We start from the raw sequence: 27,456 nt of genomic DNA on the forward strand, positions 1-27,456 counted from the left end.
TGAAATGAAATAGCCTGTTGGAGTAATCATTAAACTTTTATAGGATGAAATTGATGTATCGGTTGATCTTGGGCTTCTCTCCTGCGCTTTTTTTTTTTTTTTTTTTTTTTTTTTTTTTTTTTTTTTTTAAATTTTTACTTTCCCCTCCTTCTTGGATGGAATGTAGAGAGGTAACAAATAAATTATGTATTATATTGCATTTAATATATTTCAGGCATGTTTGCTTTGCAGGCAAAGAAGTTCAAAATAAAGATTTTTTTTCTTCTTCTTAACTAAGAATACATACAATCCTTCAAATCACAAACCCCCCCAAAATTTAAAAAATGTGTTTGAAGTAAGTTCTCCATAGTCAAGTTTTACCTCAACACACATTATATCTGGAATAATTAACCCTTCAAAATTCAAAATTAAGTGGGGAAAAAAACCCCATAAACTTATGCAACATTTTGTTATATTAATGCTGCTAAAATAGTAATAATAGTAAGAGTAATCAAATAATACCGGAAAAAGAAGCCAACAATTCAGCAATTTACAGCAAATTCAAGAAATCTTTATGCTTTTAGCTTCTCTGTATTTTATAACCCGTTTCACCAAATCAAAAGAAAATATACTAAACAATACATAAATTTCTGAATTTTTCAAAACAGCACAACCACTTTATGGAATTTCTTAGCCATGAATGAATCTTGGCTAACTAAGGGAGAACAAAGGATTCAGCTATGTCAATACCAACTTCTTGAGGTGCGACCAAGTAGTAATAAAAGCATAAGTGGTTATAACAAATAACAAATAGTTAATCTATGCAGCATGAAAATATTTTGACTTAAATAATTTGGTGACTAATTTCAATCTTTTAAATAGCAATATTTTCTAGAACATTCTAACTTTATTCCAGTCAGATGGTGAGTGTTGCAAAGATACTAAAAAAATAATAAAAAAAAGTAGAACACTAGTTTAACCGTTTCCAAGTTATGAAAACATTTTAAGGCTCCTCAAATACCTGATGAGGAGTTGAACATGAAAATGGGAAAAGGCTGCTGGCAAATTTCAGGAATATGTTAGTTATAAGGCAGTGGCAAGTAATTTATCCATGACCATGAAATAAAGCTCTACTCTGACAGTGAATTTGGGAGAAATTGAGAGAAATTCATCACTCCTCTGGGACACATTAATGAACCATATACTCAGTTTGTAGTTGTACTCCTTAGCATAATACTTTTATCCTTGAACACAAGAGAAACACCAATGAAATAGGACAATTGCCTGAATTCTGAGATCTGGATATATTGAAATATCAAAATAGCTCAGGATAGTTAAAGGAATTACAAATCAAACCTCCAACCAACCGAACATACGTACAAAAAACCCCCCGCAAACCTAACAGAGACCACACTCCCCCAAATACTCGCCCTAACACAGCAAAATATATACAGGTGTCCTAGGCTTTTTAAATTTGGAAATATGTTCATTTGTTTTCATCTGGAGCTGGTAACTAACAGAAGATTTTACCATACTGTAAAGTACATTAATAAAAATATGTAGCAAGGGGGATTTTTTCAATCTTCTCACCAACCAACAGCATCTAAAATATATTAATTTTTACATTTCTCCACCATAAGCCTTACAAAAGAACAGTTAAACTTAAATAAACAACATCCCTTTTAGATGCAGTTGTGAATTTTATTTTGCATATATGAAAAGAAATTCCCTAAAGCCAAGCTGCATATGCATATTGACAGAAACAGTAAAGTTGTGATGATAAGATTATGCATAATTGAAAGTCCTGTGAGAAATGTGTTCCTTTTTTTTTTTTTTAATCATTCACAGATACTTTTAATTGGGTTTTGGTCTTCAAGCTAAGGAAATTTTAAAAATGACATTATTTCTCTTACTTTTCATAAAAAACATGCATTTCTGCTTAAAGGAGAAATTAGTGAATCCTAAATTAAGAGAGGCAAACAGAAATGGTTTAAGCTATCTTCAACAACCCTCAGCTTCGACAGGCAGCACACCAAATATCCTGTAATATTTCCACTGTAAAATAATTACATATTATATTTCTTATATTATACCCCTTTAACCTAAAAGATTTTTCTTTTTCCCACTATCTGTTCCATTTTCCTATCTTTACTTTTATCTTGTAAAAATTGCTAGAAGAAAAATTTTCTAGCTTCCTAAAGTCTTTCTACATTTCAAAGGCTGACTAAAGTCACTCATTTCCCAGTCTCCAAATTAATAAATCTCCAACTAGAAGTGAATTAAGCAAAGAGATAGAATTACAGCCATCTATAGTTCTAAATTTATTTCTTGCGACTGAGCATTCTTTCTCAATTCAGTAAAGAACTATCATATTTACAATCTTTTCCACATACATTTCTTTATCCTATATATCAACAAGAAAACGAGCAGAATATATCAATGCTATGTTAGCCTTCCTCTAAACAGCAGCAATGAATAAGGAGAATAAGCATGTTACTGATGATTAATCCTGCAGCAAATGCATAGAAAAATCTCAATATTTGCTGTGAATATGCCCATGTTGTTTTTTAAATCTGAAGGAAGAAGAAATAATTTTACAGCTAGGTTTTTTTCCCAATCTTGGGAATTTCACGTCTTGGAATTTATGAGAACAAATGATAATAAAAATCAAAGCTGAAATTGAAAAATGATCAGCATTTGGGACAGTGAAGAATGTGTATTTCTACATGGGTGCCAAGAACTAGCATCACGGCCTATTCCTTTTTCCAATCACAAAACTCAATTTCCTTGCCCGGATCTACATGGAAGCATGAATTTCACTAATGGATTGTGTTGATGGCTGCTATTTATCTATACGTACCAGGTCTTCAGTATTGGGGAACACAAATAGTGTGCCTCTGAGTATTGGTAGAACATAATTTGACTTTTAGACTTGGAAAGTCAAGAGTCCTCACTCAGAAAATGAAAGCTCAGCTAAGCTGAGGAGTAATGGACAATGTCCTTTCACCTAACTCCCTGCTCTTTCCCTGGTTAGGAAATGAAATTCACTGCTACTGTACAATCTTCTAAATGTATTTTATTCATCATTTATCCTTCTGTCATAATACTGTTTTTCAGGGCTTTTAATTCCTTGGTTTTTTCCCACTGAGTTTTAAAAATACACTTACTGCCTGCTAGCATTACTGAAGCTCAGATACATTTTCAGAGTGATGTGAAGAGACTTTAAATTAGCCTGCTCTTTCACTACTGTTTACTCATTGAGTCACTGCCACAGCAGTAAGTACTTTGCCAGCAAGAGTGGCAGTAGACTGTAAAACTAACATGAGACAAAAAAAAATAAGAAGCTATTCCAAAAGCTAGAGAGAGACAATGAAAAGTAGACCACTTGGGAAGAGTCATAGCTTAGATATTCAACTGGACTCTTCAGCAGAATGAGAATAATAAAAAAAAAAATCGCCCATAAAAAATTAATAAAACATTTAATAAAAATATAATATTAAAAAATCAGGAGAAATAGATAACTGCTGTTTCTCAAGCATTATATTGCTATATAATAGGATCCCATGCAAGAATAATATTGGCAGTAATATTTCAGTTCTACAATCCTGATCTACAGCACATTATATAGAGTCTCTTAAGACTACCAATACTCCTGTTCAATCTCATTAACCACAAATATCTACAGAAAAGAAGTTATACAAATCCAGTTTCATTTGTTTTAAACACAATTGTGGAGATAGATTTGCAATTCTAAGCACAAAAAGATTACTAAATAATTTTTCTGCAGTGGCACTCATTTGCATAATTAAAAGCTGGCAACTCTTCATTCAGTGTTCATTTCCTTTACCTACTTGCAATATTCAGCTTTCTCAGTGTACATAATTAAAAGGAAAATTTACTACTTCTACATAAATAATACTAATCACCAACTATCTAATTGAAACGACATCAGTCACCACTGAATTTTCTGTTTCTTTGTATTGCAGTTAGCTGTGTTCCTGTCTACGCAGAAACAACATGCAAAGTTCAAAGTTCTAAGAGGTGAAGGTTATATATTTTCCATGACACAAATGCAAAGTAGTTCTGGTCCTGAGTTCTGCTAATCAGCCAGTGTAAATATACTGAAGAATATGTACAAAATACCATAAACAGACCACTGCATGATGACCCAAACCTTTACAGTGTCTCTCCTAAGGGTAAAAGAGCCAATTCTACCAAGAGAGAAAAAGCACTCCAGACCCACACATACACACACACATCAACTCTACTCACATCTAGCTCAGCACTGCAATTTAGTAATTCCAATGAGCTCTCAGACAGGTAGCCTATATGTTGAAAGCTTTCTCTGTTACAGTAGCAAAAGATAAGTACCTTGACATGGTAAATCAGCTCTAAGGTCAGATGTATTGCACTCTGGAAGTGTCATTCAATGTCCAGCAATAAAACATGAACCATCCAGAGTAATTAAGCTTCTCTCAGAACAACATTCTGAAACAAATATCTATATGCATAAGTAAAAATACAATGTACTAACAAAATTGAATACTGGAGCAAACCAAAGCAGCGGGAAAAAGAACTTAGTACCCCTAATATACCTCAAAATATGTCTATTAAAAGATATTTTCCTCAGTTTATAAGGAAAATACAAATAAAATTTGTACTAAAATGACAGTTTACATAAATTTAGTGTATAAATAAACTATATTCACAATATACTGTAAAAAGTAAATGTATAGAAACAATACAGAGAATATTGGAATAAGTAAGAAACACTGATATGTGGTTTTGAGTTTGAATTCATATTTACCATCTGTTTTTCACTTGAATTTTATTTGAGATTTTGATATTCCCATAATTTACAAGCTTTTGATAGAAGGATAAAATAACTTCAGGCAAAGCAATAAGAGGGGTGGCTTTCTTATCACTGTCCCATATCTTTGCAGCTGACATCAGTTCAGGCTATGAGACTCAGTGACACCAGGTTCCCATATGCTCTTGCATATTTTCTTGATTTTTTTCTAAACCTATCTAAACCTATTTATTTTCACACTTTTTTAGAAATCTCTAAGGAACCATCCTTACTCTCTAAGACTTTATCAAATGGTCTTTCTCTGCCATGATCTCTGTAATGGACATCTTCCCACCAAGACTGTCTTTTGCTTTCCCTTCCAATACCATTTTGAGTATTCCTCCTTCTGCAAGTTTCATTTTCTTCACTACACACAAATTTTCAGTCCCTGCTTTTAAGTTTCCATTTTAATTATTTGCAGCTCTCACTGATTGAAGGTATCTTGCAGTTATGCCTCATTCAAACATTTCTTGAAAACACACCCATATTTAATCACTTATCAATCAAGCCAGTATTAATTGAACACTGAAGGGTTTTAGCACCCTAAATATATGGTAAGTTTTCCTGCTTTAAGTGATGTGACCTTATTTGTTTCATAACAATGGCAGCATGATTAAAACCAAGATTTTTCAAGTTCTTCTAGCAAGTGTGTACTTGGTGGAAACTGATATTCCTTTACCAGATCATCAATTCTACTTTCCAAAAACAGGTAAAAGCCGACAGAAACGCAGCACTGTAATTCACCAACAGAAATCTGGCAACAGTTGCAGCTTAAAGGGATTAAGAAAACAAAACAAAAAAGCCCCAAAACCCCACGAGTTCTAGATAAGGAATTTTACTCCTAAAAGCATCCTAAAATGCATAAGCAAATGAATCTCTTAAAACAGAGGTTTATCCAAAAGACTTTCTATTAACTTTTGCAAAATTATCTTTAGACATCTGAATAGAACCCAGGGTGCTGAGGTTTTCCTGATACAATGATTAATACTTGGTTCCTAGAGTTTGAGCAAAGAGAACAGAATTATATTATTGCAAAAAGCAGGGGTGACCTGTAATTTGTTACTCTGCTGATATGGATTCCTCCTGTCTCATCTTTGTAAGCATAATGTCTGAACAAAAGAAATCTAAGTAGAAAATGAAAACAAAACCACACAGCCTTCATTGTAAGCTACACATATACTGTTCATCAAATAAAAGAAAGAATCATATGGAATATGATTCATAGAAGTCAGTTGATGTTGTTACAATATCTAAGGCTTCCATAACCTTTTCTAAAGGTATTTCATGATTCTTCCCTTGTGTAAATTATGTCATTGCCCAGAACTCAAATCAGAACATAATTTCCTCAATTAGACAAAGTTGGAGGAAAGGTGGAAGTGATCAGGGAAGCATAACCTGCAATCTGCTTTCTAGATGCAAGCAATCATGTCTTGCATCTCTTGCTGAAGCACAAATGAAGAGAAAGATTTTCTAGTCCAAGAAATTAACATTTATATATTTATGTGTAATTACAGAGAGAACCACACAGACACTCCATTGAAAAGCCTTGATCACATAAGATAAAATTTTTATAAACATAAAAAAATCATAGCCATCTTCTCTGAAATGACACTGAAAGCATAAAATCAGCATAATTATGGTATAGAAGAAAAAGTATTTAAGAAATACCAGCATGACAAATGCTCACATGGTAAAGGGACATTAATCTCAGGAGTTTGCAAATTTACTGTGAAATATTGACACTTCACTGTTAAGTGAAATGTAAAAGTTTTAATGGGCATTGATACGATTAAGGGAAATGTAATCAAAAATATTTTAAGAAACTTCAAAACATTAACACAGATTTTGAGTAATCCTGATAATTCAGATATGAAAGGTTAGTTGTTCTGGAAGAATGGGAAAAAAGCATAAAGATTAAAAAAAAGTAAATGGTATGAGCAGATTGCATTGACGTTAACGTGGGTCTAATTGTGGGAAAGCAGCTGTCAGAGTAATCATGAAATCATTAAAGTGTAATATAACAAACACAATTTGTTACAACAAACAGCTGATATTTTATTCTCATGAAATTTAATTCATCCTATAAACTGAATTAAAATTAGATATATCTAGGCTGACACACAGCTACTTATTCGGCACTCCCACAAAAACTTAGAAATGTAGCTTTTACGAGTATCCCACATCACACTCAGTGCCTAGCAGTGACCAGCCCCAAATCTCCCATCAACCACACCTTGGTTCCAGCCCGAGGTTTCTTGTTCTCCTCTTACTGTGGGAACACAGCAGGTAAACCCTGGCTTTGATTTCTAAGGCCAGTGGGAAAACTATTTGAATTATAACATCTAACTGCAGGGCAAATGCGTCTTAGTAATCAAAAGTAAAGCCAGTACTTTCCAGCATAAGATCAATTGATTTCAAAGCTAGTACTAATCATATTTACATCACCTGTACTGAGCACAAATTTCACTTCTGCTTTTCATGTACATTTGCTAAAGTATGAGCAAACAGTAGGCTGAATTTACACTCTGATGAACAAAACTCCTGCCACATATTTACAGCATCTACCAAACCCAGAAATAAACTGAGAACCATAGAAACAAATTACCAACCAATTGTTATAATTTCTCTGACTTGTCAATTCAGGTAATCCAGAGAGGACACAAAGTATCCCATTTCTGTGTAAGAATTATTCTCTTTTTCTCCCATGTTTTGATGATAAAATTCTCTATTCAAAGTACTCAAAGAGTCACATTGATCTGCTTTTAATGATACATAGATTTCCACCAAGAAAAATTAAGCACTCAAGTGACATTCAGCAACTTAATTTTATCTGTTTTATTCAGTTTGTGATTAGGCTATACTTCATTAAATGAAAATTTTTGTAAAGTACAGAAAGAAGAAAGAAAAAACATGTTATAAACTCTCTTGCATGTTAAGAAATCCAAGTGTCAGATACTTTCGGGCTAGACTAAGAGAGTTGCACAAAACTACATACTTAATATGAAACCTACATGCTACTACTACGACATACTTAATATGAAACCTTCTCTAAGACTAAAATTTCAAATAAAAATTTCATATAAATCCAAGGACAGAAATAGGTTTCACAACTGATAAACTGAAAGGAAAGCTTAAAATTCACAAAATTGTATTAAAATTGATTATTTAATGTTAATCATTAGTTACTGAGGAAAGTATGAAGCATAACTAAGATTATGACTAGAGATGTGCTTCTACGCAAAACATTCAGACTTCATTAATCATACCCATGAATATTAGTGTTTCCATAGTCTTCCTAACAAAAACATTTTTAAACTTAAAAAATTAATAACATAGGCTATCACTGAAACTTTTGTAATAGAAAAGTAAAGCTACAAAACTCTAATGAAGACTGCCACTATATTAACTACAAATGCCTTTGTTTTACTTTGTCCTTTTATTATCCCAAGAGGTAGGATTATTGATTACAGAATCCAGTGCCAGGTATTACCTCAAGTCAGCCTAGAATGAGCCGAACATTAAATACAATATAGAAAATTAGAAGTCAAATCCTGGATTAATTTTTTTCTTTACTCAAGTGAGTTATATCAGAGTTAAGTTCACAAGCAGAACTAAATTGTGAATCATGAGAATGAAGCTTTTCATGGTAAATCTTACAAGCAGAACTAATCAGCAATAACTTTCAGTAATGTAAGCAATTTTAAAATTGTTGTACAAGGTATGAACTAGGAAAATTCTTCAAACTTAAAGCAGATATGCTGCCAAAATTGAAGTTAATTGTATGGTAGCAATTGTGTCAGGAATTATTTGCTAACAACTCCCATGTTTTGTATAAAAATTATATGAGATTCACAGTATAGCTAGCAAATCAACAGAAAAATCTGGTGGAAGAAATATTAGAACTATAAAGAAAAATAATTACCAGTTTAAATAGATCAACATTCCATATAATATCTTGATTAAAATACAAAAAATACAAGAGAATGTGGTCTACCTTTTTTGTTTAAATATCTTTTTTTTCTATGCCCACCTGGGCATTTAACTGAAATTTTTATCAGAATCCTGCACATTTTCATTAACCCTTAACTTCCTCACTTGGGCTCTTCCAAGACATTCCATATAACTCCTGCTCTGATTAACTTCCCACGTTAAAAAAAGCAAAAAAAGAGATTCAAGATGACAATATTGTGGAAACTCATACAGTATTAGGCTAATCTTGAGGCCGGGGTCACACACCAGCTAAAAGAATATGCCAGTACATAAACTGAATTAGCTTATGTCAGTGCACAAAATAAAGGTTAGACCTGGAATTCCCTTAATAAATTCCTGCAGGAAGAAGAATGTGCAAGTTCCTAGAAGCATATATGAAACAGGAAAATTGGTATATTCCAAAATGCTACATAAAAATAAATTCCTGCAGGAAGAAGAATGTGCAAGTTCCTAGAAGCATATATGAAACAGGAAAATTGGTATATTCCAAAATGCTACATAAAAATAAAATATTGTCCTAGAGAACTTTTTTCCTTAACAGACAATTATTCTATTTGTTTTATGTTTTTCAGGTGTTCAAAATTTCCACAGTTTTCTACAGCCTCTATAAAATTTAAAGGTTGGTTGGTTTAAGTGAAACATACTGTCTGCCATTTTTTTTTAACATGAGAAAACAAAATTTAAGGACTAAAAGAAAAATCGGTGCCTCCACCATGAACATTTTCTTAGCCCCTATCTGCCTACTAATTCTACAAACCAGGATTGCAGTTTGAGAGTAATATTAATTATATGCAAGAGCAGACCTAAAATCAAAGGTTCTAGTGCTGTGCATTTTTTAATGAACACTTAGGTGTTCAAGGACAACGCTAAATTCTCCTTCAACAATAAGAAAATCAAAGACAAATATCTTTATACCAAAAAGTAATTTCTACAAAATCACAAAAAATAGGGATTTTTTTGACAAATCAACCAAAAAACACTCTGCCTGGCATCCCAGGCTGGGCAACCCTAGAGTGAAAAATCCAACAAAAAGATTCTTCGAAGACCGTAAGAGATTCTGAGACCTTCTCAACCAGTCACTAGCACATTTCTGTCTCCTCATTTTACAGTAAAAAAAACCCCCTTTTGATGTCTTTTTCAACAAAATACAGATGTCTGTATGGACCAAATATAATTGCCTTGCATGCAACTTTTTGCATGCAACATCATGAAATGACAGCAGTTACTCTTGGTCTTCTGAGGTTGCAAATGGCTGTTCCTGTGTTGAGCTCAACAGAATTGTTTCCAGCTTTTGATTTCTAAGGAGGTACCACCCATTCTTTCCTACAGTGAAGGTGATTCTTCAGGGTGTAAACAAATCAGAAGCCTTGTAAGATTTCAAGCACAGGGATTTTTACAGTTATTTTGATATTAAGTTGGGCAAACACCATATGGTGTTTTGATTACAAATGTGATGTTCTGTATGTTCTGGTTTGCACTGTTTAACATCCTCAGTTATGATCACAAAATTCCTGCTATCATTTTATAAAAGAATTGATTTTGAGTAATCTACTCTAAAAAACATCCATGTAAGTGTTAAAGAAAAAAAAAAAAAAAGGAGTCTCCTACTGATTTCAAAGGATGTTAAAATTCTTGATGTGTCTTTAGGCCAAAGGAAAGTAATACCATACACTTCAAATTAGATGAATATATAAAATGAATTAAATATGCCTAAGCTGCAGAAAATTAGGCAGTGATATACTTGAGAAGTTAGCTTCATCACTACCCCTAATTTTTGAATGAATAATTCCATATATTTCACCAGGTTATTAACACATAAAACTTCTAATGATAATTTCTATATAACACTGTAATGGATTTACGGGCCTAACTGATTGGAAAAAATAAGTCTCTTACTCCATAGATTTTTTTTTTAAATAATGCATTTTTACTTCATTATTCACTTATAAAACAAGTGAAGACTATACAAGATAACAGCATCATGTTGTAGCTCAATGTTAGCTAAAGAGAAATTGTTCACAGATATTAACATCGTGTAGTTTTTACACATATTTCTTGAAATAGCTAGCATTCCCCTTTCCATGTGCGCTTTAAGCAACTGGTAAAAATATGAATCACAGTAAGAAAAATATCATCCTGGAACTCAGCTAAAATTCTGCTCCAAAATTTACAAGGAAAAAAGGTACAAGCCAATGAGAAAAACATTAATCTTTGCATTTTAGAAGTCCTTCCTGTTGTCCTGGTTTTTTTTGGGACATCTTCAGATAGATAAGATAGAAGGATTGCACAACAAATGCATAATTTCTTGTTATTTTTTTCATAATTTGGGTCCATATTTTTCTTTATTACCTGTAAAATCATTATACTAAGATTGTGATCTTGATTTCCTCTGAGAAGCCTGGACAGTGTGGTCAAATCATGGATGGCATTTTCATTGCAAATTCTGAGGTTTTCTTTTTAATTACACATATCTAAGGGTTTTTTTCATTTGCTGAAAACAAAAACAAACAACAACCCAACAAAAAAGCTGCGTACTGGTATGTCTAATTCTTGGTATTATTTGTCTCTAACATTTACCTCTTCCACATATTTTGAATTTTTTCTTCTATTATTAGCATTTAATTTATAAAAGAATTTTATTGCGTAAGTGACAAAAAAACTCCCAAACCGCCAAACCCAAATAAACCCTCTAGTGCTATTCCAGATTTTTACAAATACATTATATGGCATAAATAAACTGGTTTTGGTGACAGAGTACTGGTCAGAAAATTTCGCTCACAATTTCCAAGGGCATTTTTAAAACAACCTAATTACAAAATGATAGGGGAAAAACCAAAACAAACAAAAAAACCCAAACAAACAAAAAAACCCACAAAAACCCCACAAAAAACCTTAGAAAAAAAAAAATCTGAATTCCAATTCCTGAAAAAATAAAAAAAATTGACAGTATATTTTTAGGACTCCAGGTTTCTAAGGTAAAAAATCAAAAAGGCATATTTCAGAGACATAAAATTTTTTTAGAAAAGTAATTCTTGTCAGTGTAGTTAAGTGCATATTATAAATTCAGGAACAGTAACAGTTAGGTATCATCACATACCACTGGCTTTATTGGAGCTTTAAAACCTGTGAGTGTTTAAATGAAAGAACTATCAGAAGCTACCAGACTGGTACTAATGAGCAAAAGGGTAATAAGGTAAGGTTAAATAAATGAGCTGGAGGATATAAAACATATTTGCACTTTTTTTCCCTCTTTTCAATTTTCCTTTTGGAAAGTACTTATATTGGATATCTTCCTGTTCATAACTTCAGCACTGCTTATGCAAAGTTTTCCACCGTCAGAGGGCTGGGGTCTTTATTTTAACAGGACTAACAGTTTGTAAAAATATTCTTTTTTTCTGTGTTTCATTATATCACTAAACTATTTCAACAACATAGCACTTCAAGGACCTGAAAAACTTAATCTCTCTTCAAATTCTGAAATCTTCACTCGTTCTGATGCTGGACAAAATATAAATGCACATTCATTGCTTAAGTATTTCTTAGAAATTTTAGATCATTGCGTTAAATTTATTACTTTTAATATTACTAAGGAGTATTCCAGCTAAATTTGCCACAATAAGGAACATCTAGCTGCAAATTATTTTAAAAGGTCAGGCAACTCTTCATCCAATTAAGAATGAATGCAGATATATAAAACTACTTGTATGTTTTCCAGATGGACTTGCAGTCCAGTTATCCAGAATTAGATGATATTCAAGAGGTTAGCTGAATAATTTTAAACACATCTTCATGCCAATCTTTTAATATTTACCTCCACCAAAAATAAAAAAGGAAAAAAAAAAAAAGAAAGAAAGAAAAAAATCTACTTATAACATGTTAACTAGAACCTACAGTGTTATTTATAGAATCAAATATGTTTTCACCCAGATGAAAGATACTATTATGGTTATCCAATGGAAATTGGAATACAAAATTGGATAAATGTACGACAATTTGAAACTATGCAAGCTGTAGAAACTTTCATGCTGAATCAGTGCATCTAAACAGAAATAAATAATTAATATGGTATTCCATAAATATCAAACTGACTAATCAATGATTATTTGAGATTTTACAGGATTTTCATTGATGTCCATAAGGAAGCTACTGTTTGATGATTCCTTAGGAATAGAGATGATATATAGAACATTTCCACCAACAGACTTGCAGTCTGCCTACAAAAAGAGCCAAAAAAGCAAACTGCATTCAGTGAAACTATTTATTGGAGGTGAAAGTAAACATGACTATTAAATCAGAAATGTGAAACCTGATTGTATTTTATTCCCTTATAAAGTCTCATTCTGTAAGAGAATGTGGGTTTATGTCATCATATTACTATAATGCCAATATGGGGAGAGGGGTAAAATACCTCAAACCATCCTCTCCCCCCCACTCCAATACCTGCCTGTACACTCCAAGCTGAGATTATCAGTCCCTCTCATTAACAGTTTGGTAGTTATCTATGTGAATGGTATTGATCCTAACCATAAAATTTAAAGGTTTTTTCCATTCTCAAAGTGAATGACTAAAACATTAAAGTATATAGTTAATAATGCTTCCAGCTTGTACAGATCTAGAATAACGCACTGCCTAGTTCTCACGGCATGTCTCTCCAATATCTGTCTCCATCATTTCAACAAAGCAATATACATTGCTTATGACACATCAATTCTATTTCAAATTTATGAGCCTAGTTTCAGTTTCTAGCTTTATTATTTCACAATATTTACTAATTCCAAGAATTTATTTCACTCAGGGCCTTGTTTAAAAAGGAAGGTATTTTTATTCATATTTTGGACATAGCTGATTCACTTCACAAGATCTCTGTGTCTTGCATGTGTTCCCAAACATCTGTTATTGTATTTTTCAAGAACAAACTACTTCTAGTTGTGTTTCATGGTAGAAAATTGGTTACCATTATTATCTTGACTACAACTGTCCAAAATTTCACTTACAGCAGTGACAAACAAAATCTGTATATTCTAAAGAACTTGCAAACTGACAACAACAAAAAAGGTATAACATACTGAGGCATGATATTCAATTAATTATTATTTCATGTATTTTGGAAAAAAAAATTAAAAAGTAAACTTTTAACACAAGAACTAACATAGGAATGAACAAAAATAGGATTCTGTATGCCAGAGAAATATTTTTTAAAAAAAATTAACAACCAAACCAAAACAGTCACAAACTGAATTTGAGGCACCCAAATTAGTATTACTAGGATGTGAAGGTGAAAGACAAGTATACAGGTTGATGACTAGATAAAACTACACAGTATTTCATTTTGAATGCATTACCTTCACAATTAAATAAGTCACAGAAAAAAAGATGGGGGGTAGAGAAGTCTGCAGAATGAATAAAAATTAATTATTTACTGTGAAGAAAGAGATATCAGCCTGTTGCTACATGGTAGAAAGGACAATTTAACTCAGGGGTGAAATCCTGAGTGTTAATGAGCTGTTAAAACAATAAAAGACAAGATGAAATGTTTGTCAAAGCATCTGGGGTGAGAAGAGATGGGAGGAAAAACATTTTTCCTAAATTGCTACCAAGCATAGCAGAATTTAGAAATGTTTAGTTTGCAGGGCAGAGATACATGGTTTTGAATAGCTTTATTAATGTACTTCCTTTTTGCTCTCCACACTACTTAGAAAAGACTCCTACACCATAAAAAACTTTCACTTACATGGCCTCTATTTCTGGGACAAACAGCTCTTTCAAAACTTCCTGAACAAGAGATGAACATCCCATCAAAAGCTGTAGCAGCTAATTGCTATAGCAAAGCAAATTTTTTCCAAAAATGTTTAAGAAACCTTAGCTGCACCTTTACTAACTCACATTAATATGAGCAATTAAAGTTTGGTCATGCTAAGAACTTCAGTGCCTCTAATTTTAGTTACTTCAAATCAATTCTCTTTATTTCTCTGAATAAGGATTCTAGGCTTCAGATGCTAGGTAATCATGTATGCATTACATGCATAGAAGAAGGCAATTTTCAGTGAGGAAAAATGATAATGAGTATACAAAAAATTATAAGACATTATACACAAATTGCTGTCAAATGAAAGAGACAAGTTGGAAAAGAGAACAGTTCTAATGGCTTCTCAACTTTTAGTCATAGGCATCTCAGATAACATTTGCACTCCAATCACAAGTATCTCTTTTTGATAGAAAGGGCTTCTAAGTATATACCAAAGATTTAAAGTGTTTTCACAGTTCATTCATTTGTGCAAGTGTGGTAACTTAGGAATTACAAGAATTTTCAAAATATGTTTCATTTAGGTTGCTTCCTAATAGATCTGATAAAAACTTCCTCAACTGGAAGTTTTTATCCACATCCACTTATAGCTGAGGTTGCTGATACCTGCAAGCCATTTCGAAGTTCATAAGTGTATTTGTAAAATCTAATGCATTTAGTTTCCAGCAAGCTGTGTGTTACATTCAAAGAAGTGGCAATAATGTAATGTCATTATATTATTTGCGTCATATCTTTTGAGATCCAATATTAATTAATATCATCTCATGGCCATCCTAATTTATATCTACAATGTACTTTATCTGATCATCCACAAGAAGTTCTCAAAGACAGAGTATGTTTATGCTCCCACTCTGATATTCATACATTAGAGTGATCATTTTATTAAAATTGTGTTTATCATTTCAGAGTGCCACTTGGTTTATCAATTGCCTCGATTGGTCCAATCTATGCATTACCTCTCAGAAGTTTTCTAATCCTCCAATGCATTAAGATTCATATTAAGCTATAATGATTTACACTGCTAGAGAAAAAGACATTTATGAAGTTTTAAAGATTAATGACATTGGGATGAATGCCAAGACAGGATATACTGAAATGAGAAGGCATGCAGGTTTTGTGAATCCACTTTACTGCTCTTCAGGAGGACACAAAAAAGTGGCTAAACCAGCTACAACAGTAGATACAATATAATACTTCAAAATATGTACCAGCAATTATTTTTTATTAAAGAAAAAAAAATACATTAAAAAATGTTGGAAGATAGCTGATAAAGGCATTGAGACAAGTCACATTACACAGGGCAGTGCATCAGAAGTTATTAGATAAAAAATTGTATTTCTGAAACATGTCTTGTTTCTGAAGCTTATCTGACTAGTCTAATTTCCCTTCTCTAGAAATTCTTCAGTCCATAATAAGCAGGAGTGATCTTAACTTACACTGACAAGTACATCTTTACTTTCCCTCTAGCACTTATGGTCTAAGATGAAGCTTGTATATTTCAAAATGGTTTTAAGAACTCACATTTCATCACAGTAGCATTCAGCTATCATTGCCTAGTCATAGTAGAATACTCCCTCTACCCATGGGAAAATATGAATCAAAACAAAAAAAAAAAGATTTAGCAAAATATAAATCTACAAGAGATGACAAATTTAAGACAACACTACCAGCATAACTGTGCATGAATGTATAAACACAGAACACAAATGCACACAAGAACTGCAGAAGTATTCCCCTTTTCCTGGAACCAATCCCTTTGTAAACTTTTTGTTCATTTTTGAATTTCCTCCTTTCTTTAGTCTTCCAGTTTATGATTCCATTAACCTTCACAAAAGCTGCTAAATTTATTGCTGATTTTCCCTGAAAAAGGATTGGCTAATTACTGACACAATTTTTAGTGCAGAATGTTCTCTAAATATTGTATAACTCAATTATCATAAGGTAATGCCTTTACTTAATTTACATTAAAATTCAAATATAAAAAACCAGGATTTAGTTTCTTCAGTCTTAGGGGAAAAAATTTTGACAGTATTGATTCACAGACTTTCAACACCAAAACCACAATACTTGATTTTCAAGAGTTTCACTGAAATTACACATAGTAGATTTCTCATTTTTTAAATTAATTCAGTAATTAAACTAAAAATTTCATCTGAAGAATCCAAAACAAAACAGCCAAAATAAGGAATGGTTCAGCTTTTCCATAAGAAAAACAATGAATTTAGACTGGAATGTTAATTTCTAATTAAAAGCAGTGTGTTCCAAAATTCCTCATTCATTTTACTGGATAACATGAATTGCTAGTTGGCATGTTTTTCATTACCTAGGATATACTCCTATCACGCTTTTTAATGTTTCCACTCCTTAAATAAGATTTGATACAGATTGAAAATCAGTATTTCTCCAAATAGCCTGCATACTGCAAACTATTAGAGAACAGTTTACACTCACTTCACCAGTTAAGGGTACTAAATATGGTAGTGAAGCTGACTTCTAGAAGTGTAGAATTGCCTGCTATTATGAAACAGTGAAAACCAAAATTTAAATTACAAAAAAAAAAGGCTTTGTAATTTACTAAAAGAGTATAATTTTTATCATTTCCTGTCATGTAGCAACATGATGGATCAATGTTAATCAAAGGTGGGGACACACCAATGTTAGAAGATAATTTAGAAAACAATCAATGAAAAAAAAAACCCACTTTATTTAAAAAAATGAAACAAATATCCTCGTACAACAGCCAATCAGAAATCATACCAGACTGAGAAAGAAAATGCCTTTATAGACATTAACTCAGGTTTTCTTGAGCTTGTACTTCTTCAATAATGCCGCTACTAATTAATAGTTTTAAAGAAGACAGTTTTCCAGAAATCAGTCCCAAATGAGCCACTATTTCCATTTCACTGCAGCCATAATCTCCTCTAGGAAATATTTCCTAAGGAACCATGCTCAAAAGCTTTCTGTGCCATCATTTCACAAAATATGGTATTTCAATCCACAGGTAACTCCTAATCTACAGGTAAGTTATAGTACCGAACATCATGGAAATGTACTTTTTCTTCTATCTTATTTGGAGACAAGGGAAGATCTTAGACTACCTCAAATTTGGTTCTCTAGCTCTTTTCCAGCAGCCCTGAGGAGACATACCATAGACCTCTGTTGCAACCACAGTCAGCTCTCCCCTTGTGATTCATGTAAACATAATTCTCTTCACGTTTCACTGTCTCCTCCAAGATTACAACTCAATTTTCTTTGCCATCTCCAAGCACCAATTGCTGCATAAACCCTGTTTAAAATTGGCTTACAATAATTTTATTGTCAATTTACAATTTCAGACTGAAGGAAAAGTAAACACACTGATGACTAAACAACCACAATTTTCGCTAGAATGCACATAAAAGCAGACCAAAAAACCAAAGATATAATTTTGAAACGAGACAGAAAAATGAAAAAGAGCAGGTAAAATCCTTTCATTTTACTTATGTGTTTCCTTTTCCTTTAACCCAACCCAAGTATAGAGATACAAAATCCTAGCAGAAGAGGTTTTGTCTTCTGATAGGTTAAAGCTGAAGTCATCAGTTATGAATAGCCATTTTTTCATCTGTTAATAGGTTTTAATCTCAAAAAGCATGTGTCTCATCATCACACTGTGACGATGCCAGATTATAGATAAATCTAAAACAGCTGTAAGCATTCTCTCTGTGATATCAAATAGCTCAAATCAAAACAAACTGAGCAATTGTATAGTCAAACTGTGTATTCTAGTTCTGCTTCTTGAGTAAGCTTACATTTTGAGATACAATAATTAGGCTTCTTTTTGCACAACCTGCCTAAAACAAGCCTTATGCACACGTAGCTGCGTGCTATAATACAGTCAGCTTTTTACTTCCATCCCTAAACATACACCCTAAACTAAGGAAAAGTCTCATTGGTCTCTCTTATTTCTGTTATTTCCACACAGAGATGGGCTGCATATGTCTTCAAAATGTGTTATTTTGTGGAGAAAACAATGGGTTTTTAGCATGAAAAGAAAAAAGACCTCCAACCTACATTCTAACTGAATAAAATGTGTCTTTTATTCAACAGAAAGTATTGTTACAACCATTCATAGTCACGTCAAATAAAATATTGCTGCCAGATCAATGTGTCTTTATGCCATCTACCAGTGCATCAGGAAAAAAGAAGCCATCATAAAACACTATATCTGTTTAAAATTTATAGGCCACCTCTTCAGACATCAGCCATCTTTGTGGTATCATTGAAGTCACAAATGAAGATTCATCTTACTCACTGTAGTGCAGGTAAGGAGCTAACCAATTCCACCCACAAGTGAAAGCATGATAATCACTTGATATCATGTCATAGTCAAGTCATTTATATTTCAAGAGTTTTCAATATGTATTCTTAGATTACTGCAGATACTCAACCAGGACACAAGTACCCTATTTACTCTGCATTAAGAAACAAAACCTATTTTGCAAATATTGACAACATTGACTTCTTAGATTCTTCCCTGCCTTATTTATTAGTCTTCTGGGCTCATCAGTATGTGCAACATCTTAGTACTATCTGGCAAAACCTGATACCTACTTTCTTTGTGTTCTCAAATAATGAATCCCCCCTGATGCGTACACAGATGTAGATCAGCTTCTCACCACAGACAGCAAGGAAGGATGACTCCACAGAAACAAAAAAGTCAAACTAACTAGTGAAAAGATCCAATATTACATTTAATTCATTTTTAGTGCCAAGTGTACTATGAAGTACTATTCTTTGATTAATATAAAAAATGTTAATCTCACTAGTAATGCAGCTGCAACATTCTCTAAGATAAAGGATAATTTTGATATATGTCCTTCCCCTGGCTGGTGGCAACCAGAGAGAAACACAAAAAAAACCCCCAAACCCCACAAACAAACAGACAAAAAAAAACCCAAAATCAAGAAAACTCCCCCCAAAATAAAACAAAATATAAAAACCCAAACACACACAAAAAATATTTCTTCTGATACCCCAGGTCCTGCTGCACATTCAGTTGCAACAGAAGGAAAGGGGACGTAGAGGAGATAGGAATACAAACAACCTGAATATGTGTTTATATACATTGTGATTAAAAATAAGGCTGTATTCTCCAGTGACAGCCCATCACCAGAATTGCGCAGAAATGGGGCCTGTGAATTAAATTTTCCTATTCCTGAAGCAATCTTAGAGGTAAGACTAAAAATATTGATTGCCTTGTAAGTTTGATACATATTTGGGCTGTCATTATTGAAGTTATGCTACACTTCTGAGCCCTACTTTTTGATTTGTGACTTTCCAAAAAAAAGCCCAAGTTAAATGCTACTCACATCTGACCCACTTTTTTTAATCTACAACATACCCCTTTTACTGTCTCTGCATAATCTAATAAACTTTTAAAATTGGTATTTTAATTAGAAAGTAATTAAATAGCAAAGCAGGGTACTTCCAAGATACACAAAATGATTGCTTTATCAATAATAAAAAGATTCTCAGCTCATTGAATGGACTGGGAATACCAATTTAAGGCAAAATGAATACTGCTTGATAACAAGCTGCATAGCACTGCTCTCAACCCAAGAAATATGAATATATGTTATTCACACCTTAAATAATGAGGATGCAAATAAAAGCCTGCTTTGCATTTATAGGGTAAAATGCACATATCACCAATGTGCCTCTCTGGAAGTGTGATTTACTTTTCATCACTGCTTTTATTTGCATGTACTCATTATAATAATCAGGATAGTTTCTAATTTTTGCATTTGAAAATATTTTTTTCCTTATATTCCCATATATATATATATGTATATATATTAGTACTTGAAAATTCAGGGTGTATATGCCAAGTACTAGAAACATGCTTCTACAATAACCTGGACCTATCATCTAAAAAGAGGAAGCAAGTACCTGTATTCCATAGCCTGTATTTATTCTGCAACTTCTAACACGACATTTTAAAGACACAGATATAAGGTCTAATGACAAATTAACTTCCATTTATATATATAAAAAAAGAAAATAAATCCAAATTTCTTTTGGTTAACTGTATGTATTTTATCCTGTAATGTGTATTTAACAGGATCTATAAAAATTTCTATGCAAATGATGCAGAAAATATTCACTATAAGACAGCAATGTCTTCTAAAGTCAAATGTACACTGAAAATGCAGACACATGTATGGGTAAAGTAATATTGTTTAGACATTTTAGATCATAGTGAATAAGACATGATCCATTTACAATATTTAAAGTAACAAAAGTTAATCTGAAAAAACCTAGAAACATCTAACAGGAAAGGTAAGGAGTACTAGAAAGATTTATTTTTGACCTCGCTGAATAATTGATGCAGTCTGACTTATATCTGGAGCTTGGTACTCCATGACTGAATCAGCAGCAGTGATGTCTGCTCTTGTGTTAGACTTTCCTGCCTCCTGACCATTTGCCAACTTCTAACTGTGTGAGCTCTCATCTATCTACACACAACTACGTATTCCTAAGACTGAGCACCCTTTGGCTTTCTTTATGGAACCTAACTCAATTTAAATTTTACCTGCTGCTTCTTTGCCTTTCAACTTAACATTAGTGAAAATAATGTGGTTTATCAAAATATTTAGGCACAACTTTGGTCTGAGAAGACTGAAATTTATTTTAAGAATTCCAAGTATTACCTGAACACTGTCACCTATTCTACTGTCACAGCACTTGGAAAGTTTAGTCAGTAGACAAGGGGAGGCTGAAATAAATGCAAGACAAACAGGCTCAAACAGTTTCTCAGTTCAAGCATGCAGCATGACTTAAGACAGGACCTTGGAACAACATGCTCCCATAAAAGCATTTCTATGCTTTTATTCAGATACCATACCAACAGTCAATAAACTTTCACCTTTTGAAAAAGAGGTTCTCTGCTTTTCATTAGTCATTCTACTTGACACGTATTTTGTGGCTGTTCTTTCCCTTTGGCATTCTTGCTGGTCTGAATTCATCTAGAGTGAAATACATTGTAGTAGGCTTTGATGAAAACCAAACCTATGTCTTTTATATTTTAATCAGAAAAGGCTGAGTCTCAGCTGTTGGTTATATGGCATTCAGAATTATCTTCCATCATACTTTGGGCCAAATTTCATCTAAAGGAGGAAACACTCAGAACTCCACTGCACTTGTAACTGATCAGAACAGAGGATGAAATTTGATCTTTAGCGCTCACTTTCAAGCACATTAATGGTCCACAGTTTCAGTACAAGTATTAGAAGAAATGACAATTTACCACGAAATCCTCTGCAGACAAAAGTGCTGACAGCTTTCTTAGCACATTCTGTTTTCTTTTTGCAGGTATAGGAAATATCCTATATATCCATTTCATGGATAGAATACTCTCCACAAAGAATAATAAAAAACCTGAAAAAAACCCCAAACACATGAACTTAAACCAAAGAACTATACATAAAATCTTCCAATGTCTCTTATAACCATTATGATATCTGACAAATATTATGAATGGTAATATATGAACACATGTCAATACAAGCCCCTATTCTAGAGATTGACACTTTATACATAACAAGGTAGCAATACAATTCCCTTCATTTTGTGACATATATGCTATTTTTGGTTGCATTCACTCCCCTAAAGGAAATAAGAATTTTTGCTACCTTATCTGCCATTGCAGTAATTGTATACCATGCATGTATCCTTCTAACAGAATTTACCCTTATGCATAATAATGTGGGCTAAACAAGCAGCTGCCCTTCCACCTGCATCAGCAGCAAACTTCGGCAGGTCAGTGGAGATGGGGCTCATTATGTCTGCGGTAGAGTTAATTTTCTTCATACTTGCTAATGTGGGGCTGCATTTCAGATTTGTGCTGTTGATAACCCAGAGATGTTTCCATTATTACCAAGCAACATTAGTTGAGGCCTTTTCTGCTCACCACCCTACCCCACACCAGTGAGGACCCTGGTGGTGCACAAGGATCTGTGAGAGGACACAGCCAGAACTGTTGACTGTCACTAATCAAAGGGGTATTCCAGATCATTTGGTGTCATACTCAGCACCAACAGCTGGAGAAAGAAGAAGGAAGGGGGGATATTTGGAGCAAAGGCATTTCCAAATTACCATTATGCAGGATGAGGCCCTGCTCTCCTGGAGATGGCTGCCTGCCCATCGGAAGCAGTGAATGAATTGTTTTGCTCTGCATATATGCACAATTTTGCTTTATCTATTAAACTACCATTATCTCAACGCACAAGTTTTCTCTTTCTTTTAATCTTCTGATTCTTCCTGTTCCCATCTGTGGAAGAGTGTGCCAGAGGTTTCATGAGTTGTCAGCTGGGGTGAAACCACAAGAGGTTACCTCAGCTGCTGGCTCATTAGAATCCCTTGACAGTACGCAAAAACAAGATACTCTACCACTGTTGTAATAACTGCCCCTTCTTTCCTGCCATCTTTCTAAGATGGTAACCTATTAAGTGTCAAACTGATTTTTTTTCCTCATAAATACCTATTGATACAATGTTTCCTTCAAAATCACTATTCTGCTAAACTATAAACAAACCTCACTCAAACAGGATTTAGTCCCCGGGTTCTCTCAAGGAATCCATTTGAAGAAAAAGAAAATAAGATTTCATTTTTCTTTGATGCACTTACTGGACTATGTGAGATAAATTAAAGGCCATGCTTTGTTTTCTTTTCTTTTGTTTCACTTGCTATAAATACATGCCTTGCATCCCACTTTACAAGGCAAGGTGTTCTGTCCTAGTGTTTTTGTTCAGAATAAGTCGACCAACTAGGAATGAATAATACCATAAGAATGCATTAGAAAGAAACTCCTAAGGAGAGAATCAAAAGGATCATGACAAGACTGGGCACATAGGATGAATTACTTCAAAAACTCTTTAAAGGCTTTTATGGGAAAAGAAGAAAAGAAAAAATGTAAAAAAAGAAAGGCTAAATCAGTGGCTCTAAGTCAATATTTCTACTCCTGACACTGCTACCATATACAAAGGTGGTTCACAAATATATCTTGTGGTGAATTTTTGAGCAAAGGAAGGTGAAAAAGAGAGTGGCTGATATAAAATAAATGAAGGCTAGATCTAAAAATCTAACTAAAAGCGATAATGCCCAAGTGCTGCATAAATAGCATACAATATTTCAGTTGGAACAGACCTCTAATGATCATCTGGTTCAGCTGCTTGGCTGCTTCAGCAATGACAAAAAGTTTTTTATTGAGGGCATTGTCCAAATGCCTCTATAAGACTGACACAATTGGGGTACCAACCATTTCTCTAGGAAGCCTGTTCTAGTATTTGCCCTACCTCTTGGTATGGAAATGCTTCCTAATGTCAAGTCTGAATCTCCTCCAATAATAATCAGAATTTTAAGATTCTCTCAGATTATTTCAAAATCCCACTCATTTAATGAAACAAAAATCTCTATTAAGAGAATATTTGAAACTGACTATGAGGAAACAAATGTCATAATCTACTTGACAATATAGCTCTCAAATAATGAATTTGCTACTGAAGTCACAGAATCATGGAATGATTTGTTTTAGAAGGGATCTTAAAAATCATCTAGTTCCAATCCTTGTCCACAGACAGGGTCTTCTCCCAATAGACCAGGAAAGCCTATCCAACCTTGTCCTGATCACTCCGAGGAATGTGGCATCCCCAGTCTTCTCTGGGAAACCTGTTGCAGTGACTCACCATCCGTGCAGTAAAGAACTTATTCCTACTATCTAACCTAAAAACCTTCTTTCAGTTTAAAGCCCATTCCTCATCATCCTATTACTACAAATCCTCACAAAAAGTTCTTCAAGACTACAAAGCCTTGTAGCCTGGAGGTACTGGAAGGCTGCTGTAAGATCTCCCTGGAACCTTCTCCAGGCTGAACAACCTCAACTCTTGTATTTTAACCAATGAAGCACTAACAAAGTCAGAAGAATGGCCACACAGATAAAAGGTTACTGAAAATTTGCTAACTGGCCAAATTAAAAACATAATGAGACCAAACTGAAAAAAACCCACCTCAAAACAAACACCATCATTGTAGGCTTTTTTTCTTCATCTACATCACAGAATAAAATCTATGCTGCTGGCTTATTTGATCTGAAAATATTTGAACTAAATGGCATAAACCATCCTAGATGACTAGAGATTACTAGAACCTAAAAATCATCCTTTCCTCATATCCTATCAGCCCCAAAATGCAGTGGGACCTAGAGAGGCAATCTGGCAGAAATTAACCCATTTTTATGCCTTTGTCACCGTAAGTCCGCATCCCCAGCTCTCTTTGTACTCCACCCACATGCTGCGGAATGGTGAGGACTACCAGAATTCCATTAAGGCATGGAATTGAATGCTGAAAACTATCTTTCTGGTTACTGTAACTTTAGTTTACTAGATTGAAAAAGGTTCTTCTAAAAGTGATCTCAGTCACAGCACTGTTCAGGGTCATTTTGTCTAAAACAGAGTAATGTTTGGTTCATAATCTTTCAAAAATACTCATGTGACAGGCCAGTATACCAAGACCAACACATTTTCCATAAAAGCTGAAATTGCAACTATGTAAAAATGCTGACTACGTGGGAAAGGAGGTCCTTCAAGGGTTAGCTGCTCCATAGTAATCACATCTATCCTTAAGAAATTGTAATACAAATTAGCTGGACTCACTATTTTTTGTATACAAGCACTCATTTTACTACAGGTGTTTTAACTAGTCACTTAGCCATAGTTGAACTCACATTAAAGAATTGTGTTGAACAAAAAGCATAACTCGACAAAGAAATGCTCAGAGTTGTATTTAGCAGTTCACATTATGGAATAGCATCAATGAAGAACACTTTCACCTATTGATATTTTCTTCAATATACAAATTTAAAAAAAAAAAAAAAAACAAACAAAAACAAGCAAACAAAAAAACCCCACCAAAACAAACAAACAAACCAACCCCAAAACACCTGTGATGTTAAAAACTGACATTGATGATTCTGGGAACTTTCAGACATGTACCAACATAGACAAAAGCAATCTGAGACATAGGAAAAAGCTATTACTTTATGAAAATGATGCTCTGCGTCTCTGCAACTGAAAACAACACAAAGAGGAATGGCAGCAGAAGCAGGAAACACAAAGAGAGTATGTCTACCACCCCAAAAGAACATTGACTAGTTGTAGAAGATACACAAATTGGAAAAGCACAAGTGTCAGTTGCTTTACTCTTAGATCTCATATCAGTGAAAAGAGACCAGAGAGAGAACAGCATTGCAAGTGGTAAGATATGACACCCAAACTAGTGGAAGCGCTAAGATCTGACAAAGAAAAAGAATACTAAACCAACCAATCAACACCAATCCTACACCACCCAAAGAGAAGATGCTCTTAGGACTTCTACTCATACAGGGTATTTATTACATCTAAGAGAAGAATTGATATTTTACTACCCATTCCTTTCTCCCCAGAATCCCTGCAATGACACCTGAAACTTCTTCAGGCTATCTGCCTCTTTGCCTGGTATAGTCTTACAGAACAGCCATAGTTCAATAGGTCAAAAAATTTACCTCTTTTCTTAGGCACAGAGATATTACTATAGAATGTGTTCAGAAGTTGTGCCATTAGATGACACATTCAGAGTACTACAAAGTATCACAGATCAGTCCTCCCTATCATTCTTACCATATGCATAAGCGCACAGTGCAATGGACACAAAAGCCTTTATGTATTAACAGGGCTATCAAAAGACCACATAGGATGGCTACATATTATGCTAGTAAGTCTCCAAACACTTGTATTGTGGGCAAATGCCTCACACTAAAATGCTTTTATTTAGTTTTTAAAGATAAAATATGTTTTGCTCCTCATAAGTATATTCTTAAGTAGTAAAAAATATTTAAGTGAGGACCCCTCTTAAACACTGTACCTTGACAACCTGCTGAAAGAGCCCTTGCTCTGTCCTGGAACTGTTTTTTAAAATCACTCCTCACGAGTTAAGAACCAGATATGCAAAATCAAAACAAGACTGAAGTCTTTATCATAGGAGATCTATAACTAAAGCATCCACCCAAGATGAGTGCGATTCTTTCTGTTCTAAAGCACGATCCAAACCTTTCAAGAAACTGTCCTGAGATCAAACATCTGGCCTTTTTTCTCATTAGGAATTCAAAAATCACACACATGTACAATATAATCCAAACACAACAGCTTAAGCAGCAGGAAATACAAACACCTTTATCAGCTGAACAAAGGGGAGAAGGGAATTGCAGAAATACTGAAAGCATGTTATCTATTCCTTTCATTTATGGCGTGTAATCTTTAAAATTAGAGTGAAGAGTATGCCCTTTGACCTGAAAAGCTTAAAGCACATTTTTAAAGATGACAAGACACCTCTTGACTTTGTGGCCACTCATTTCTATCAGCTCAAGGCGGTCACTAATTTACATAAATAAATGCATGTCAACACACGATGACAAAAAAAAAAAAAAAGAGAATACAAAAGAAAAAAGAAACTCAGTATTTATTAAGGAAAGTTTCTTATTACTACAACTGATGAGAATAAAAGCCCACAAGATTCAAGTATATAGTTTTAACCTTTTTGTTTAGATATTTAAAGGAACATTACTATCAAACACGCCAAGGAAGCATCTATATTTCAGCAATGAAAGAATACAAAAACTAGATATCTCACTGTCTGCTTTCTTACCTTCAGACAGTATGAAGTGAAAAAAGAAAGAGAAGTCAGACTCATAATCTACAGCTGAACATTGCAGCCATTTTTAAAGCAGCTGGCTCCTGTTATACTTGACATTAAAAAAAAAGTAATT

General features: G+C 33.7%; 1 protein-coding gene across 12 annotated transcripts in view; it reads right to left on the reverse strand.

Moving 5' to 3' along the window:
• The window catches only part of SGCZ (sarcoglycan zeta), a 421,463-nt gene that overhangs the window by 201,541 nt on the left and 192,466 nt on the right, over positions 1-27,456 (reverse strand). Inside the window, exon 1 of one of the 12 annotated variants that reach the window (XM_040065420.2) lies at positions 11,168-11,285. The exons of the other annotated variants lie outside the window; for them this stretch is intronic. Within the exon in view, the coding sequence (XP_039921354.1) occupies positions 11,168-11,179 (12 nt within the window). The 5' untranslated portion in view covers positions 11,180-11,285. Of the gene's footprint in view, positions 1-11,167; positions 11,286-27,456 lie in introns of those variants that run through there. 12 annotated transcript variants of the gene reach the window in all.

Source organism: Hirundo rustica, chromosome 5 (genome assembly GCF_015227805.2).
Source record: "Hirundo rustica isolate bHirRus1 chromosome 5, bHirRus1.pri.v3, whole genome shotgun sequence".
Lineage (NCBI taxonomy): Eukaryota > Metazoa > Chordata > Aves > Passeriformes > Hirundinidae > Hirundo > Hirundo rustica.